Source organism: Lipophrys pholis, assembly GCF_963383615.2.
Source record: "Lipophrys pholis genome assembly, chromosome: 21".
In the NCBI taxonomy this organism is placed as follows: Eukaryota; Metazoa; Chordata; class Actinopteri; order Blenniiformes; family Blenniidae; genus Lipophrys; species Lipophrys pholis.
In genome coordinates this window covers 8481810-8499408 of record NC_137649.1, presented here as the reverse complement: position 1 = coordinate 8499408, position 17599 = coordinate 8481810, and the positions used below count along the sequence as shown (strand labels likewise).

General features: G+C 42.1%; 2 protein-coding genes across 3 annotated transcripts; both read right to left on the bottom strand.

Annotated features, from left to right (window-relative positions):
* Positions 1-1744: 1744 nt before the first annotated feature.
* hebp2 (heme binding protein 2) lies at positions 1745-6375 on the bottom strand. Its single transcript, XM_080491456.1, has 5 exons — positions 6339-6375; positions 6037-6175; positions 4132-4267; positions 3426-3606; positions 1745-3324 (listed from the first exon to the last, which is right to left on the bottom strand). Exons 2-5 carry the CDS (start codon positions 6109-6111, stop codon positions 3138-3140), a joined length of 579 nt encoding a protein of 192 aa, XP_080347582.1. The 5' UTR covers positions 6112-6175; positions 6339-6375; the 3' UTR covers positions 1745-3137.
* Positions 6376-7644: 1269 nt separating this feature from the next.
* On the bottom strand, positions 7645-17133 carry cmtr1 (cap methyltransferase 1). 2 transcript variants are annotated; one of them, XM_080490236.1, is made up of 24 exons: positions 16930-17133; positions 15866-15970; positions 15517-15677; positions 15221-15379; positions 15028-15120; positions 14858-14929; positions 14479-14573; positions 14031-14103; positions 13722-13920; positions 13485-13603; positions 12632-12728; positions 12403-12535; positions 11769-11948; positions 11630-11686; positions 11490-11547; positions 11335-11403; positions 11013-11144; positions 10293-10418; positions 10010-10101; positions 9755-9823; positions 9584-9631; positions 9354-9466; positions 8835-8943; positions 7645-8730 (listed from the first exon to the last, which is right to left on the bottom strand). In XM_080490236.1, exons 2-24 carry the CDS (start codon positions 15966-15968, stop codon positions 8595-8597), a joined length of 2493 nt encoding a protein of 830 aa, XP_080346362.1. In that variant the 5' UTR covers positions 15969-15970; positions 16930-17133; the 3' UTR covers positions 7645-8594. The 2 variants fall into 2 exon arrangements, with proteins under 2 accessions (XP_080346362.1, XP_080346363.1); XM_080490237.1 differs by lacking the exon at positions 11630-11686 and having other exon boundaries at positions 16930-17116.
* Positions 17134-17599: the final 466 nt, after the last annotated feature.

Below are 17599 nucleotides of genomic sequence, written 5' to 3'. Positions count from 1 at the left end.
ACTCCAGAGGCCATCGTTCACGCCTCCCCTCTCCTCCCCTCCGCTGGGGTCATCAGTTATGTGTCCATCTGGACATCCCATTAGGACCCACAGTGAATTACAGACCTGCCCAGAATAAACATCAAGGCAGCAACCAGCCATCCTGAGTCACTGACCCACAGTTGGCCCTGCCCTCATCTTGAAATCGTAAAGTGCCACCTCTCAACATTCAGCAGTGACCTGCAGCCAAAATCCTATAAATACTGTTTTATTGGCTTGTTGAGTGTCTTCAAGGAAACCGAGATGGAGGCCGTCTTGTTCATCACCTGCTCTGATGCTCTCAAAACGCCAGCGTCCATCTGTTGGGACAGAATCAATGCTGACGATCCCATTTGTAATCACACTATTAACACTTGAATGCCTTCCTCTGTCCTCCTGAACAAACGGGGCATGAAGTGAAACATTAACTACGTTGACCTGCACCCCGCCTGTGTTCATCGTGATTTGCAGAGACTTTGAGTGTTATGCTTCACTAAATGTATTCAGGTCTTTGTTGACTTTTGTTTTTCTAAACCTCAAAAAAATTAGCTACCTGCCAATTTCTAAATCTCAAATCTGTTTTGAGTAAAAAGTAATGCAGCATTAAAATCAAGCATATGTCAGATCATATCATGATCTGACAGTAAATGAAAAGTGCAACAATCACAAACTAAACACTGCACACAAAAATTAAGTGAGAAAGAATATATCACATTTCCGGACTTGTCTGAGTGGATATGGAAACCTTTCTGTGAGTTTGCATGTCTTCCCTCTCGGTTTTCTCTGGGTGTTTCAGTTTCCTTCTGCAGTCAACAAACGGGCATCTGATGTGAATAGTTGAAAACTAAATTGCCTGTGTGAATATTTCCCCGCTGAGAAAAGAGAAAATCCTTGCATGTGGCCTGAATCAACCGTTCTAGATGAATGTTGCGCCAAGAGTGATTAGAAATGCTTTGAAAACACCACCCCCCACCCCCCACCCCCCACCATACCATTCCAACACTGACTAAAGAGGCTCTGCGTGCCATTGAGCATCTCCTCATACTGGGATTGGATATAAATGTGGACACATAAAGAATGAATGATCATCCATGGCTGCTCGTTTGAGTGTGACCTACCAACACTTTGCCTTCTTCAAATTAAAATCATGTACACTTACCCACCCTGGCATAACGAAGTCACAATGCTTTCTCTTTGTGTCGTCGCTGGTGCATTTTCACATTAAGGCTCAATCAGGCCGGAGGGCAAGTCAAATTAAAATGCACTGAGGTGTTTGGATTAAAACACCGAGCCTCATTATACATTTCCTCGCTGCGGCAATGTTTCACCTCACCGGGCGCCGCCAATGAGATCAATACAGGCGGTGAGCAGCAGACGAAGATGGGGCGAGCGTCAGTGTATGCAGGGGTTTTCTGCTGAGTGTCTGAACATGATATTGAGAACAATTCAGCCACAAATAAATGGAATGACTCAGCAGGCTTCAACCTGACGGTGACAACGCCAGAGAGGGCACGAGAGGACAAGGTGAAGGGCGGAGTGAAATGTGACGAGGATTTCATCCGGCTGATAGAAAGGTCACGATCATCCGAGTGTGGCGGACGAGCTGAACTTTATCTGTTACAGAACGGATGAGCGGCTCAAGATGAACTTTAATGTTGTGAGGAACTTAACTGTGGCTGACAAAAACAATCACACCACAGAAGAGAAGATTAATAACCACAGTATTCATTTGACAAGTTTTAATCATGAATTTTACACCTTTCAGAGGTAATATCTCCTTTATTTTTTTCAAATGTGCAAGTGTTTATTACATTGTTCCCTTAATCAAGCATTACGTAAACATCATGAACATACACAGTATAATTTAACAAATGAAAGCAAAAACTATTCTAAAACAAGTGTAATGATGATTTTAGCTGCTCTGTTTCACCCGGAAACGTTAGAACGAGTTGACAGGATGAGTCCAATCAATTTATTTATAAAACCTTCAGTGACGCAACCGGTGCAAACCGATTCTTACAAATGTACTATCTAAGGCAGCGAAGCCAGTTTAGATCAGATCAAATAAATGCGCTAGTGTTTTTCTTTTTTTCTTGTCAGAGATCCAAGCAGAGTCACCTTCCCTGCACCGGCTGACAAGAAGCCAACAAAATCAAAACGGCTGTCAGACTCCACAGCTCCCGCTCAAAGGTGACGGCGTAAACATTCACGTCTGGGCTCAATCCAACGGCACCGGTCACAGTCCAAATCTACGCAAATATACAAGTTCACCTGAGGTCAAGACACCCGACGATCGTCAAATAGAAATGTGGAAAGCGATGATTTACTCTGATCCGTCGCCTGTTTTCCACAGGCACAGTGCCACCTCAGCCAATAGCTTATAGATTATGTGATCTAAATGTGCAGCGTTCGCTGGAAAACACCTGGTGAACATCGTTGCTCCAGGTCGAGGATGAAGCTCCTCAGCAGCTGGTAGATGTGGAGCGACTGATGCATTTATTGATAAACTGCTAACCATAACTTCATCTTTATGTTCTACTGAATCCTTATATCAATGTCAGCTGAACATAAAAGTGCGTTTTTATACGGAACAAATGTTAGATTTAATCATCCCACTACAAAGCCGACCAAACCCAAACCCAATGTTCAAGTAGATGTGAAGTTACAGTCCAGTTCATAAAAACAAAAACTCATTTCTGTGTCCCACATGAACATTTGCTTGCAAAAATATCTTATTTCTAACAATGGTATTAACATTAAGCCGAGTAAATGCACAAAAAAAGGCAGTGATGTGTGCACACAAAATCTTAAAATATTTTGAATTTAAAGATAATTGAAAGGCACTTTAAGGTTCTGTTCTTTTTTTCCTGAAAAGGCAGTTTTATGACTACCACTTTCTTTTTTTTTCCTCACATAATTTAAACATCATATGTGTTTGGAGTCAATCAGCGATGTATGACACGATATATCAGTAAAATCCCTCTAAAACTTTAGCACAAAGGTTTTTTTGGAGCTTAAATCAGTTCCTTTTAGTGAAAATAGAAACATATTTAGTCCGTGTGTAATGCGAGTAGATTTCAGCTGCAGTTGGTATGGATAGGGTGTGACCTTAGAACCCTCTACTTCTCCGGTACTTTCTGTAGGATCCAGACTTCGTTCCTGCGGTTCGTGAGCTTGAAGGGGCTGTCGTACCCGGCGGTGTAGAACGGCTTGTCCACGTGTTCGACTCCGTCGCGTTTCAAGCTTTCTAAAAGCTTCAGGAGCTCCTCACGCTTCGAATTCTCTTTGGCAAAACCCCCAAAAGTCCTGAAGAGATGGAGGAAAGAGGAGGCGCGTTCAGGTTCGGTGTTTCCTTGTCGTCGCCTCGGACAGGAAACAACTTTCAGAGTTGGGACGCGACGCTCTACCTGACGTAGGCGGTGAACTCCTTCCTGTGCTCCACGAACACATCCGGTTCGCTCGGCTCCGGGGGATTCTCCTGATGCTCTTGTGGGACGTAGAAGGACACGGTGAACTGAGATTCGCACGTGGGGCCGGCGCCGGGCTCCACCAGGCACGTCACCGGAGCCGTCATTTCCACTTTGGTCTCTGAGGAACCGGCAAGAAAGACACAGTAAAAAAAAAAAAAAAAAAAACGCTGCCAGCACACATCCAACAGGTGAAGACTGCAGCGTCGGGGGGGGGGGGGGGGTGGGGTGGGGGGGACAGATGGTCGTGGCACGAAAACCACAACCTGCGACAGACGGAGATGATTAAACACCATGGTTCTGGATCACAATCCAATCTCCTTACGTCACAGTTCGATGGCAACGGCACGGACAGTATATATTCTCATAAATAATGCTCCTGCAAACTGCTGACTAAGGCCACGGCAGTGGTGCTGCGACAAACCGCTGAGCAGCAACTCTGTGTTGGCGTTTTATTCGTCGGCTTCTCTGTTTTTGAACTGAAGTTGTCTGTGACATTTATTCACATTTGCCTGATGAGGTGACATTTCATTTGGCGGGCTTAAAGCTTCGTAAAGTCGGTCTGCGGTTGATTGGCGACTTTAAAGCGTGCGCAGCTGTAAACGTGTGTGTGCGACTGTCCTCCCGTTAGGACAACGAGACTCACTGTTTTGATTTTTGCCTTGAATGTAGTTGAAGAGCTTGAAGAAGCCAGAACTCGTGGCTGCATCCATTTCAGCGCCACTCACAGTGGTGCTGACCCACTTGGTGGGGTGGTAGGTGCGAATCTCATAGTCTTGTCCCTAGAAACCACAAACAAACACTCATTTGGATCTTTGTCGATGGCCACTTTCACGAGTGATTCTTCTTTTTAATATTCCTTCCCAAAAAGGTCCAAGCGTTCAGTTATTATCCATAAAACACCAAACTTAGTGAGAAGAAAGAATATAAGAATAAGATGTGCATCACATAGTTCAAACGCAGCGGCGGCTGCAGCATGGTCGTCCCCTGAAACTTAAACTTCTATTCATAACCAGCGTGAGGGAATGTCGTGAAAGAGTTCAGAGGAGAATGAAACCAAGGAACAAATTGGCTCTTTGGGGACTGCCTTTGAAATCAATGTTGTGCACAAACATAAGAGTCCTGCTTCCTAAAAACCATCAAGCTCCTGAGCTCATTTGGATCATAAAGGATCCACGTTCAATTTGTCAACTGAATAAATAAGATTTGGATTTTGCTCGGTTCTACATGAACATCAATCGTCTTGTTCCACTGGGGAGGATCTGGATCTGGGGGTCAGGAGGATGCCTTTTTCCAACAGGATTCTTCCCTGGTATTTCAAGAGAATAACTCAGGATGAAAAGACGTAAATAAAAAAGGTAAAAACTATCAAATATTGTTTTCAGTCAATTAATGAAGGATTACCAGACATCTTAAGGTGAAAGCGTCACACTAAGATTTGTTTGTTTGATCGCCTTTAGAGCCCAACAAGAATTGAACATAAACTTTAAAATGTGGAAAAAAAGGAGTCTGGTTTTAAATCAAAAAGGACGACTTGCTATGAGACACAGTCAGCGTGGCGTGAGGGCTGGGATGTGTGACGTTGTTGAAGTTATATGAAGGAGGGAGTTCATCCTCTCACATTATGAAAACTCCTGGTTTAAGGCAAAGCAGATTCATATGTGCTCATGAAAGTACTGTCAGTATGTAGTTTTTTGTACTTGCAAAAGCTATCCTTGTTTTTTAAGTGAGTGTGAAATGAAGGAATGACTTCTGCGACTGGCTCCAGATTTATTCTGACGCTCGGTACAACAACCTCAAGCGTACAGCGAACGTCATCGACATAAAATAAGAACAGAGTTCTCTGGAAGTGACGGTAGACACCCCCCGTAGAGCTCTGATCTCAACATTACACAGTCTGTCTGGGATCACATGAAAAGGAGAAACTGAAGGATGGGAGCCAGTTAAAATCCACAGAAGATCTCTGGATAGTTGCCCACGTTTGGAAAAACCTCCCTGCCGAGTTACTACACAGACTGTCTGTATGATCACGCGAGATGCCGTGTTTGAAAGTAAAAGATGATCACAACAAACAGGCTCTGCTCAGCATTAAGTTCACATTTTGTTGATATCAAGGATTCCTGCCACCCGAAAACCTTCACTCCAGCGTCCAGTTAGGGAAATTAGAATTTGAGGATAGGGACTATGATGAACGCCTTTGCAAAATGTGGTGATAACGTCCAAATCCTACATTTTGACGAGAAGGATTTTGATCTGGTTTGATTCACCAAAAACCTAAAAAAAAAGATCTAACTACCATAAAGAGATTAATAATTGTTACAGCAGGTGATATGCTTAGAATGTGCTGTAAACTATAAAACATTGAATTTGCAATTACTCAAGGAGAAAGAGGATGATCTGGGTTTTGAAATGACCCCTAACCATGTGATCTCTTTCATAAATGACAGCAGTCAGGTTGTCAGTCTCGTGACAAACAGCAGTTAACATCAGGACAAAGGTCCCATTTCTGCCTTTTTCTTTTTAACGAGGTGACCTCTCAAACGTTATTTACCTGTTTCTCTGCTGCGGTGAACTCAGGATACTGCAGTCCAGAGGAGAAAAAGGCTTGACCCATCGCCTTGAACATGACTGAAGAAGCAGGTGGTGGAACCCCAAGAAAAACAGTCCTGATAAAGTCTGAAGTTTCTCTGCTGCAAAGCATCAACAACATGGAACCAGAATCAGTGTTCACAGCTCGTGACAGTGTTTAACAAGTCTGACAAATGACACGAGAAGCCTTATTGCCTAAATTCGTATCGAAAATCAGATATTGGTTGATTGTTGCAATAATAAAGATACGAGAAGCAAACCTACCCGAGAGACGCGTCCGTCCGCTGCTGTCGATCTGGGCGTGACGAGCGTCTGTTTTCGTAACTTCACTTCCGGTTACATAAAGCTGAAATCTGATTGGACGAGAAAGTCAATGGCAAATAAAGTTAGTCACTTCGGCCAATTATGAGTTATAAAAAATATTACGAAACAACTATAAATATAAATAAATATAAATAAATATAAATAAATATAAATAAATATAAATAAATATAAATAAATATAAATAAATAAATATAATATTATAAAACAATTACTTTGCTTCACGATTAGTGGCAACTTACATTGATTATGTCATTAATTTAAGTGTGTCTGTTGCAAGTGTGCAAAAGTGTTTGCAATATATTGAGTGTGAGATAAAGTGATCAAATTGTATTGGATCAAGGACTTCAAACAAAAGGCCAGTGGGCCACAACTGGTCGCAGGAGGCTCCAATCCGACAGGACAAATAAACAAAATGGTAAAAATGTCAAAGACAACATTGATTTTTATTTTTTATTTTTAACATTTCTGAAGAGTAGCAGACAAAACACTTGAGTTGAGATATTGAGTTTCTAAAAAGTTATTGAAGTTTTTTTTTTTGACATTTCACCTGCACCATTACAAAGAAAAACTTTAAAGTTGAAATTTAAAGGTTCTTGTGGAACTATTTTACTGGTCAGGCCCCCTCAAGGGGAAATAGGGCTGTTTGTATATGTGGCCCCTGAACTAAAATGTGTTTGACACCCCTGTATTAGATTAGATTGCTGTGATGTCTTCAAAGTTAGTGAATGACCAACTGAAGGGCAGGATCACAATCCAGGTATTACAGTTCAATTTGAAAGCATAAATAAGGACTGGTATTGGACCCCCAAAAATCAAGTTTCTCGTTATTCAGGACTGCAAATTCTTTCAAGGAAAATCACCTAATTGTCTGCTATTTTCCTTTCTATTTATATTTTGTAGAATCAAAATATTTGAAATGTTATAGAACTAGACAATAATCTGCGCACGGCAGTTTCCAGTTTCCTCCCACAGTCCAAGAACATGCATTTGAGGTTAATTGGTGAGTGTGTGTGGCTGTCTGTCTGTTTGCTCTGTGACGAACTGCCGACCTGTCCAGGGTGTAAGCTAATATACCTAAATAAATAAATGATGGACCCTGATGTTCCTGCAAAACTCTTGTATTTCATTAAATTACAAATATGAGGGAACTTGCCATCCTCTGCGTTTTGCTTTGTGTAGGATGAAGTCATGACACGCTGCGAGCCGTTTGTTGACAGTCGGAAATTAAATTATATGAAGAACAGATCCCATTTATGAACATTTCTTTATTTACATGAAAGTGAATTCAGAGCTAGTTACAAGAGAGAAAGAACCCATTTACAGCATTTAAGAAGAACAAAACAAAACAGGTAACAGTGAGGCACAATCCAAAAGAACAGAAACAAATCTTAAAACTACTAGAATCCCTTCTAGATTTGCAAACACACACACATGCTTGGCGAGAGATGAAGTATCAACAGGAGGAAGCTGCTACATCTGTCACTTCGATTGAACATTAAAACTGAGTTTGTCGTATTTGCGGGTCTGGCAGGGGACTTTGTTGGGAGTGGAGGTCCGGGCTGCCAGCCGCTTTTGTCTTCTGGAGAACAGTCAAGCTCAAAACAGGAGCACAACAAGCAAACAAGACTGTGTTTACTGATATGGACACACAATTCGTCTATCCCTGTCGTTTCTAATGTATTGTATGCACACACTCGCACACACGCACCCACGCAATGCTTGAAAGACTAGAAAAACTGGATCTACAGGGACATGCAGCTCAGCTGAGAGACTCCAGCAGCACCAGTCTCCATACGGGCGCGATGAGGTGCATCGTATTCATTATTATTCACAAAGACCAACCGGTTTGTCAAAAGTCTTTAAAACGAAACATTCCAAACGTGACGAGAAACGGGAGCAAACAAAATAATCTCTTTGGCTGCAAAATCCCAGCAGCAACCGGTTAATAACTTCTCTGATAATACGGAGGAGTTAGATAAGGGTCATAAAGCAGTTTCTTAACTGATATTTAACCAGACAATAAAATAAGAAGATTCATAAAATCAAAGGCAATCAGCTGTAAAGTCATTCTTTTACTGTCAAATTAAATATTAATGAATAAACTGCGATGTTCCGTTTTCGTCGGGACTCGATCTGCGCCACCTCCGAGTGCATTCTGTGTACAAGTTGTAGACAGCCAGAGACTCGGTGAGTCTTTCAGGGCTGATAATGCTGGTGGATGAAGGACAGCACATCATCTTTGGACAGTTTCTCAGGGTCCATCCGGGTCTGAGAATCGTGAACGATGACCCCGTCTACCCAGGCCCAGAAGAGTCTCTCGGCGTGGCAAACACTGAGGAAAAACACAGCGATTACAACTCCATCAATCAATGCAAAGTCCAGGAAGATGAATAGCGGACTGATAAAATGAGATCTAGTGAGGAGGACAGTTCATACTGGAAAGGAGCAGCAGAGTTTGGTGGCATGTCATAGGTGGACTCCTTGGTCATCTTGTTAAAGAAAAACTTCATCTTGGAGTTTTTACTAAACGCCATCGTCCACGGCTCTGAGGAGGGAAACAAATGATCTCAGCAATCATAGACGCCTTTTTTTTTTTTTTTTTGTTAAACAGAAACAGACGACACCAACGTCTCTGAGGCTGATAACGGTGCGTTCACAAGTAACTGAGAAATGGGAAAACTTCTGACTTCTAAGTAGGTACAGTATAAACATCATACAAGTATGTGTCTTTTACTTCTTAACATTAACTGCAGTGAAAACCTACTTCATGTACAGTATCTTATCTACAAGCGTGGCTAAAAAGAAACTCTTTGTCATTGTTGTTTGTCACATATCTGTAGACGTGGTGCTGGCCGTTTGCTTGTCGTCATGTGAACGCTCCCATCTGGTAACTTTCCCAATTCCCAGGAGCATGACCGCTCCGCTACAACACGGCTGCACTGCGTGGACACGAACCATTGACGGTCTTAATGATGTAGAGGCCCGTGGGAAGGAAATGTCGGTCGTCTCTGCCAGTGTAGGACAGACGAGGGACGCCTCCTGAACTCTTGGTGACCTTCATCTCTAATCTGCGCGAGAAAGACACACAAAATGTGTATTTCATCTCGACATACAGGAGAAACTATTCAAACGGCGATATTATTGTACCATACGGAATCCTATTCAATAGAAATGTTGTGTTTTACCTGACAAAGATTTTCTCCATTTCTTCCAGCCTGTAAACTTCTTTCACTCTAAATTACAGAAGTGAGGAATTTAAACATTTATTTTAGCATTATATTTATCAACAACAACGTTTTGGTTCAGATTTCTATTCACAAACTGTCCTTTTCAGTGAGATTTCAAGGAGTCAGCACCTGATTGGGTTCATGTCTGTCCTGCTGGGTTTAGCCACGGCCTTCACAAACTTTTCAGCCATCTGGATCCTGGAAATACGACAAGACTTATTTAACTAATTCACAGCAAAACAATCAGACATTTTCACTGTTGTATGTGATAAATACACAAAACAGATAGAAAATGTTTATTTATTTATTTTTAAATAAATCCGATTCACTGAAATCAGAAGCAGCAGCATCACCCTATTGAGGACAAACGCGACTGAATCTCACCGTTGGTTGAAGTGCTGATCTCTGACATCAGTGCCGTTCAATATCAGAGCATCCATGACGTGAACGGCGTTGATTCGACGTTGAGCTTTACCCTGAGGACCAAACAGAGAGTTTAAAGCTCCGAAAATGATTCAGTATTTATTTTTTTTTGTAAAAAATACAGACGTTCATCAAAACCACTACATAAAACAACTAATGAGAAATGTGCATCAGTAATAAGGAGGCATCATAAAGACTTTCATATTTCTTTTGTTCCCTTCAGTTTATCAGCCCCGTCTGTCACCTCGCCCTTCAGCTCTTGGATAATCTCCACACTCAGGAGTGTATCTCTTGGCAGCTCCAGGTTGAAATTTTCCATCTTCCTCCAGCGTACGGGCAGCTTCCCATCCCATGTGTATATCTGAGATTTCTACCCAAAAAAAAGAAGAAGAAATCATCAGAAAATAACAGATAAGGACATGAAAACAGGTTCAATCGCAGGCCAGCCTGTGCATAACAAGCAAATCCTCTCAGAGGAATAAAAACCTCCACATAAACCGTCTGCGCTTGATGAAACTGTCCTGTCTGCCATTAATGGGTGTAACACTGTAGAGATGGAGGAGCAAAGCAGGCCAATGCTATCACACATGAAATGAAGACTCCTCACAAGAGAGACTTCTTTTAGAGAGATGGTAAAGATTTCTGTAACAAACAACTCGTGAGCTTAAACATCAATCCTGTTTAACTCGCTGCAGAATCTCTGCATGCTGCGATCAGGAGTCGTCTCTGGAAGCGTGTGTGTCGCTCGCAGCAGATCAATTCAGCTGACTGGACTTGTTTCAGCTCCTACACCAACATGCAGTGAGTCATGGTTTCGTCTTCCTGATGCTAAAGACTCAGAGGTCATTATGTTTTAAATGCCTGAATCCCCCTCGTCCAAGTTGTCAGCATTTATCATATATTTTAGGCCTTAATCCACATTATTCTCAATCATTCCTCTGTTGAAAGGTTCTCTAGGACTCACCCCCAGTGCAAGCAGGAAGATCTGCTCCCCGCCTCCCACAATGCACCTGTGGTCCAGGATATGACGCAGTTTCTCCAGTGTGGTGGAGTTGAGGGCAGTTTGCTTACACTGAAACGCCTCCACATCTGAACTCTGAGGGAGGGCGAGGGACAGAGAGGAAACACAGTCTGTGCTGTTAATAATCATTTATAGGCACAAAGAACAAAACAGAAGTTACCCAAGAAGGACTTTAGAATTAATTATCAATTAACAGAAATTATTTTTATAAACCAAAGTCTGTATAAAAAGAGAAAATTTAGATATTTTAACTTAATGAACCAACCTTAACCAGTTCATTGAACTTGGACTTTGCGTCTGAAGAAGCAGGGGCGACTCTGGCCTTGTCTGGTACCTAGAGAGCGACATAAGAACACATCAGCTCAGCGGAACTACAAGTACATGTTCTAGTATTATCGTTTTCCTGGTTTCTCTCCTCACCCCCCACAGCTTCAGACACTCCTTCCTGATGTCAGCCTGCCTCGCCTCTGAAAGCGACCTAAAGAAACCACAGTAAATTTCACACATACACACACACAATGCGACATAAAAGGCCACGGTGAAGCTGAGAGGCTCCTTACGGGTCGACGACAAAAGCGTGGATCTTGGCCAAGGCTTTGATCTGGACAACGCAGAGGCTGCACGGACAAAAACAAGCATCAGCTGCTCTGCTAAGACGCACAGTGATCACAGCCTCTTTCTCTCCCGCGTGTTTCTTACCTCTCATTTGAGTTCACCATGAACCGGTAGAAGTCCATGTCTTCCTTGATGATACTGAGAGGAACCACTTCTGTAACGTCGGTGTCTGTGTTCCTGAGCTGGTTCAGTTTCAAGTTGACTCTAAACATGTACTCCCTGACGGCGTCTGAGCCGGGCTTCAGGCCGCGGCACACAATGTACCTGTGGACGAAGAGGACAGGAGAGAGCAACGGATGACGCTCACCTCATCTGAATAAAATCCACAATCGGATCTGTAACCGATGAGAAGGCTTCACTCACTCCTACTGACAAAACCATGAGAACAAGATTCATTCTGCATTGTTAGTTGTTTTTTTTTACTGAGGTTTTTAAACAACTTTATCCTACTAAGTGTCACCAGACACTAGACAGGACTCCAGCCGAGAGGGCAGGGTACACCCTGAACAGGTCAGCAGAACATCACAGGACAAACGCAGCGAAACAAACAGCAACACACATTCACATCTACAGATAACCCACAGTGACTAACATATTTTTATACCGTGGGTGGAAACTAGATAACCCAGAAAAAAAAGTTCTGATAACAAGAGGGAGGAAATGGAAAGGGACGTGTTCCAAACGCTCTTCAGACACAGATCCGCCGCTGGAAGCCCACCTTTCAGAGTTGGCCGGCCTGCTGGTGACGGGCTTGAAGAGAGAGATCCGGTCGAAGCAGAGGTAGAGCAGGTAGACCAAGCCCACGCTGAAGGGAGTGAAGAGGTCAAAGGTCTTACAGACAAAGTGGCCCCCTGGAGAAGACAAAAAGAAACCCTAGATCTCATGTGCTTTTCCAAAGCTTCAGAGAGGACGCCGATTTTTGTTTCTGCTCATGTGAACACACACACCTGTCCGGAGCGAAGAGATGGCGGTGAGGAACTGACAGAGCAGCAGCTGTTTGCTCAGAATCTCCTGGAGGTTTTCTTGTCCTTCCACAGAGAAACCCTGGAGGATGTCACATCAAAACCAACGCAAACAATAAAGAGACAGCGAGAACTCAGGTTCTGATATGTAAATCTCTGAATTCTCCTCAGCAGAGGTTTGAACCGTCTTTTAGTTCCAGCGCTACATCTCAATCGTGCCATTCTAGTAAAATGATTATATAACAACCCATAAATACTGACGACTATAATGTTTTCATATATATATATATATATATATATATCTCTGCTCAGTCAGTTATGTCCAGCACTCTTACTCAAAGAGTGACCCGCAGTGGACAAACAGTAGCATTGACAAAAGTGCAGTGTGCTGCGTTTACAGCATGAAATTGCCAGAGAACTACTAATATTTACATGTAGTACCATTTACCGACATAGCTACTACTATTCAGAAAGAACAGGTGAATATGCTTGTTTTCAGCTACACAACATATAAGAAATGTTTATACGGAACACACACCGTGTGTATTTCCATGCATGCTGCATTGCTAAATATATTTAAAACTTTTTCAATATTTAAAACTTTTTATTAAGAAAATGGAACAGCATACACAAAAAATAGCACATTGTATTGCTAAATACTTTGATTGGACGGAAATTCCGAGGGGTTTACCAAATGACGTGTCACAGTCACACACCTTACATCTTCATTCTATGAGCCTCAAGAGACCCTCTGGTGAACTGCTTTGGCCTGTGGGCCACATGTTGGACACCACAGCAAAGCAGTCTCTACTGACGTCCTGTGCAGGAGGAGTCTTACCCCATCTGCCATGAGGACGTGAAGCCCTCTTCTCTCCGTGCTCTCCATGACAAAGTTTCTGAAGGCTGTCATGTTTTCGGGCCGAGTGATGTCACCGTCTCCATCAACCCCTCCCTCGCCTGGGACACACAGAGGTCAAGCTTTCACTGAATCATTCATCAGATGAAACACAACCTGTGACTCTCTCTCTCTCTCTCTCTCTCTCTCTCGCCTCATGTGCAGGTTTTTTCGACGTACCGTAATAAGGCTCAAACAGCTCGCTCGGTGCAGCATAAAAATCCTCCAGTTTGAAGTCACAGGGTCCTTTCAGCGTCATGCCGAACCCCTTGGCGTGCCAGCGTCTTCTCCACAGTATGTACTCCGAAAAGCCCCCCGGGCCCGCGCACACGTCACCGAAGTATAAAAGCTCGCTCTCGCGGTCCTTCGTCAGGGGTTTCTACATAATGAGAGAGGTTTCGTCTCACCATCTGTTCAGAGGGGCCTGTGTCAGGCGATCCAACCGAGGTTCACCACAGCTCATATCAGCAGATACTTTGATCCCCTCACCCCTTGAGACTCCTTTGGGTTGGTGAACATATGGTCGAAGCAGTGGTCAATGTTGGCCATTTTCATTGCCGCTCTAAATACAGAAAGCACATAAATACAAACGGATCCACACATTAATCCTAAAACCACTAATCATACAGTGAATTTTTGAAAGATGTGAATATTTGACTACAATTTGTATATTTTCCCACATAATTTATCTTATAAAATAATTTGTGGCAGTGGATTTCAATCTGGAAGGAGTTTTAGTCAGACAAAACAATGGCTGATGTTTGCAGTCACTTATATGCAAAAAAACCAACAAATCTCACGGTACCGATTCTCATTATGTACACAATAAGGGACTAGTAAAAGCTAATTAGAACAAAATAAGTAATAGTTTATTTTACATAACACATTAATGGTTTTATCCATGGTGATGTCTGGTCCTGCTTGTCTAAAAACTGACCTGTTGAGGAAGATACCTCCTCTTATCGTCTCATAAGCATTGGAGCGTGTCCGGGCTCTCCTCATCTCTTCTCCCTCCAGGTCATCAAATACTGTCTGAACATCATACAGACACACTTGAAGTGAAACAACAGGCACATGTGCAGATGTAAAAATAAATAATGATTTGATCCTCCAATCATCAGTGATTGTACTTAATATATGCTTTTGTTGATAATGCATCAACCAAATAATTAAATGTACAGAAAATCTTAAATATCCACGTAAAACAACACAATTTGTTTTGAGCATAACATATTTTTTATCCCATGATTGCAGATGCATTTAGTAAAAAGAAAAAAAATATATTCAACTGGCAGCAGTTCTATGTTCTGACTCACCTTGCAGCGTAAAATAGTGTGCAGGAGGTCCTCTGTACAAAACTCTGTCTCATCTTCAATCTTCAGCTTTCTCTGTCGGGAGTCAAAAGAGAAAAACAAATACAATTAAAACAAAGACCATGTTTGGAATACTGAACTAGATTTCTTTAAGTGAGTGTTTGTGCATTTACCCGGCCCAGAATCATCCAGTCCCTCAGCTCATCTGAATCTGGGATTTCGGTGGTGCATTCAGGGAACCAATCAACTTTTTCTACTGCACTTGGCTGTGCAAAGGAAGAAACAAAAGAGAGACATTTATCATACCAGCAACTGACAGTGGACTGATCCTCAAGACAAAATGGTGATGTTATTATTATTGCCTACCTCAGGTTCATCACGCCAGTCAACATTGAGCTCTCCTTGAAAACCCTGCAGCGTGAGGCCAAGACCCCTCCTCCCTCGCTGGGTGGAAGCCTCCACAATCTCCTTGCGTCCTTGGCCAAACTTCCCCAGACCCTCGCCCTCTCGGAAGCCCATTTTGGCCTAGAAATACAATAAATGACAGCAAGCTGGGGATTTAATAAAGCACTAATGAAATTTCCATTTCTAAAAATCCACAGTAAACATATTGCAAATAGAACTTAGTGGGAGAGACCATGAGGATAAATGTGATATATTACCATGAGCTTCTGTGAGACACTGTTATACATAGCGAACTTAGAGGCGGCTTGAGCATCTGTCTCTTGTGCATCAAAAGATGACGACGAGGAAGAGATAGAGGGTCTGGAGAAGCCCGGTCTGTGGTCCTCCTGGTCACTGAGGGAGTCATTTTGGCTGGAGTCTGGAGCAGACAAAACCACACGCGTTCAAATCATTCATTCAGACCAACAAAGTAACAGTTCTGACAATTTATGCATATGTACAATCAGTAAATATACACACCAATTAATCATTAAGCATTGAAATCTTACACTGAAACGGGGTTCTCAAAATCAGTGGAAGGACGGGTAAGAAAACTGAACGATCTACCTTGTCTGGATAATTGTGATTCATCATCTGAGCTGCTGTCATCAAGGCGTCTCTTTGTTCCCTGCAGTGGCGCCAACACTGCATCAGTCCGTCTCTTCATCATGGCTGAAAATAAGCAGACAGTACAACAGAAATGACAATGTATGAAGTGCAACGGCAGCAAGCATTGGGCATGTTGGAAAATATATTGAACAAAAACATAAATTATCATTTCAACATGATAGAACTATTTCAAATTCTTTTTGTAAACGTGTGCTACGAGTTCAGTCATATATGTGGACTCAGACATCCTAAACAAAAACAACAAAAAAATAATGCATTTCCCACTCTATCAAAGATGAAAGACTAAACGATTTAACTGCTTGCAGGGGTATATTAGTCACCTTGTTAGTTTTGTCTTTTCATGACAAAAACAAAAATATTTTCAGGACATCAACTTTGACCATGACCAAGTTCTCATTGCATAAGTAAACACACGAAGCCAAAAACTGCTGTGGAAGGCGTGAGATCTTATGTTTGAATCCGATAATAGACCATTATCATAAAAGCAGGCATGTTTACAATGATGTTACTACATATTGGCCATTCTTATGTGAGAAAGTCTGACTGATAAGCTTCCATGTCAGGTAAAGCTGCATCAAATCAGTGTCATCTGCAAGTTCTCATATGAAAGCACATGTCATTGATTCGCCTGTTATTTTGGATACCTGGCTGGTCAGAGCCTTTCGTGCATTGTCTTGATATTTACACATTGCGCAGTATATCCACATACACAAGATATATCCCACTTATGTCCACGCACTTCAATGAATGTAGCTTTAAAAGATCGAGAAAACTCAAACAAGCATGTGGCGCCGTCTTTTAAGTTGTATTGAATATATGAGGTCGGGGCTCAGTCGGACTGCAAGAAAAACTGTAGCGTTAAAATACAACAGAAGTTTTTTGTTTTAAAAGAGACTTTTCTGCTTGATGTAAAGTGTTTTGTTTTCCACAGAAATGAAACTACGCAGCTAACGCGCATTTAGCCTTTAGCTCATGTATTAGCCTTCTTTTATTTCTGTTACCCGTTCAGGAGAAAAACTTCACTCTTCTGTGGTGGCAAAGCATCGACACAAAGTTTCCTCCACATGTGTTTCCAGATTCTCCTGCAATGCCTTTATTTGAAGGTGAAATTTGTCTTTAAGGTTGAAAGTTTCTGTTGTTTACATTCAGCCCGCGTTCTGTTTTTAGAGCGTTCAAAGGCCCTTCTGTATCCGTCGACGCGCAATGATGATGTCACCGAGAAAGGGCCTGTCTATACAACTGCCTTATTAAAACTCCAAAGCTCAAGCCGATCGGGATATCATAATGCTCGGGGGCCCAAAATAGACACATACGGGCCCAGATGTGAACCTTAGCGCCGCTTGACCGGCCCTCAAGGTGTCACCGCAGGAATTCCTTAATTGAATGAACATTATTGTCAACTGTGGCGTCATTACATTTAAAATAGTCAAAGTTGTCACGTTATCTGTCATTAATAGTGTCTTATCAATTGTGACCTCACAAGATTGGTGTTTCACAGTGGGGAAAAAATAAAAAATAAATAAATAAATAAATGAAAAAAATAAATAAATATATATATATAGCTTTTATTCACTTACGTACTGAAATGGAAATTTGGAAACATGTAATCATGATTTCGAGACAAAGACTGAGAAAAACTCTGAGAAAAAGTGATTCAAAGCAACTATAGCA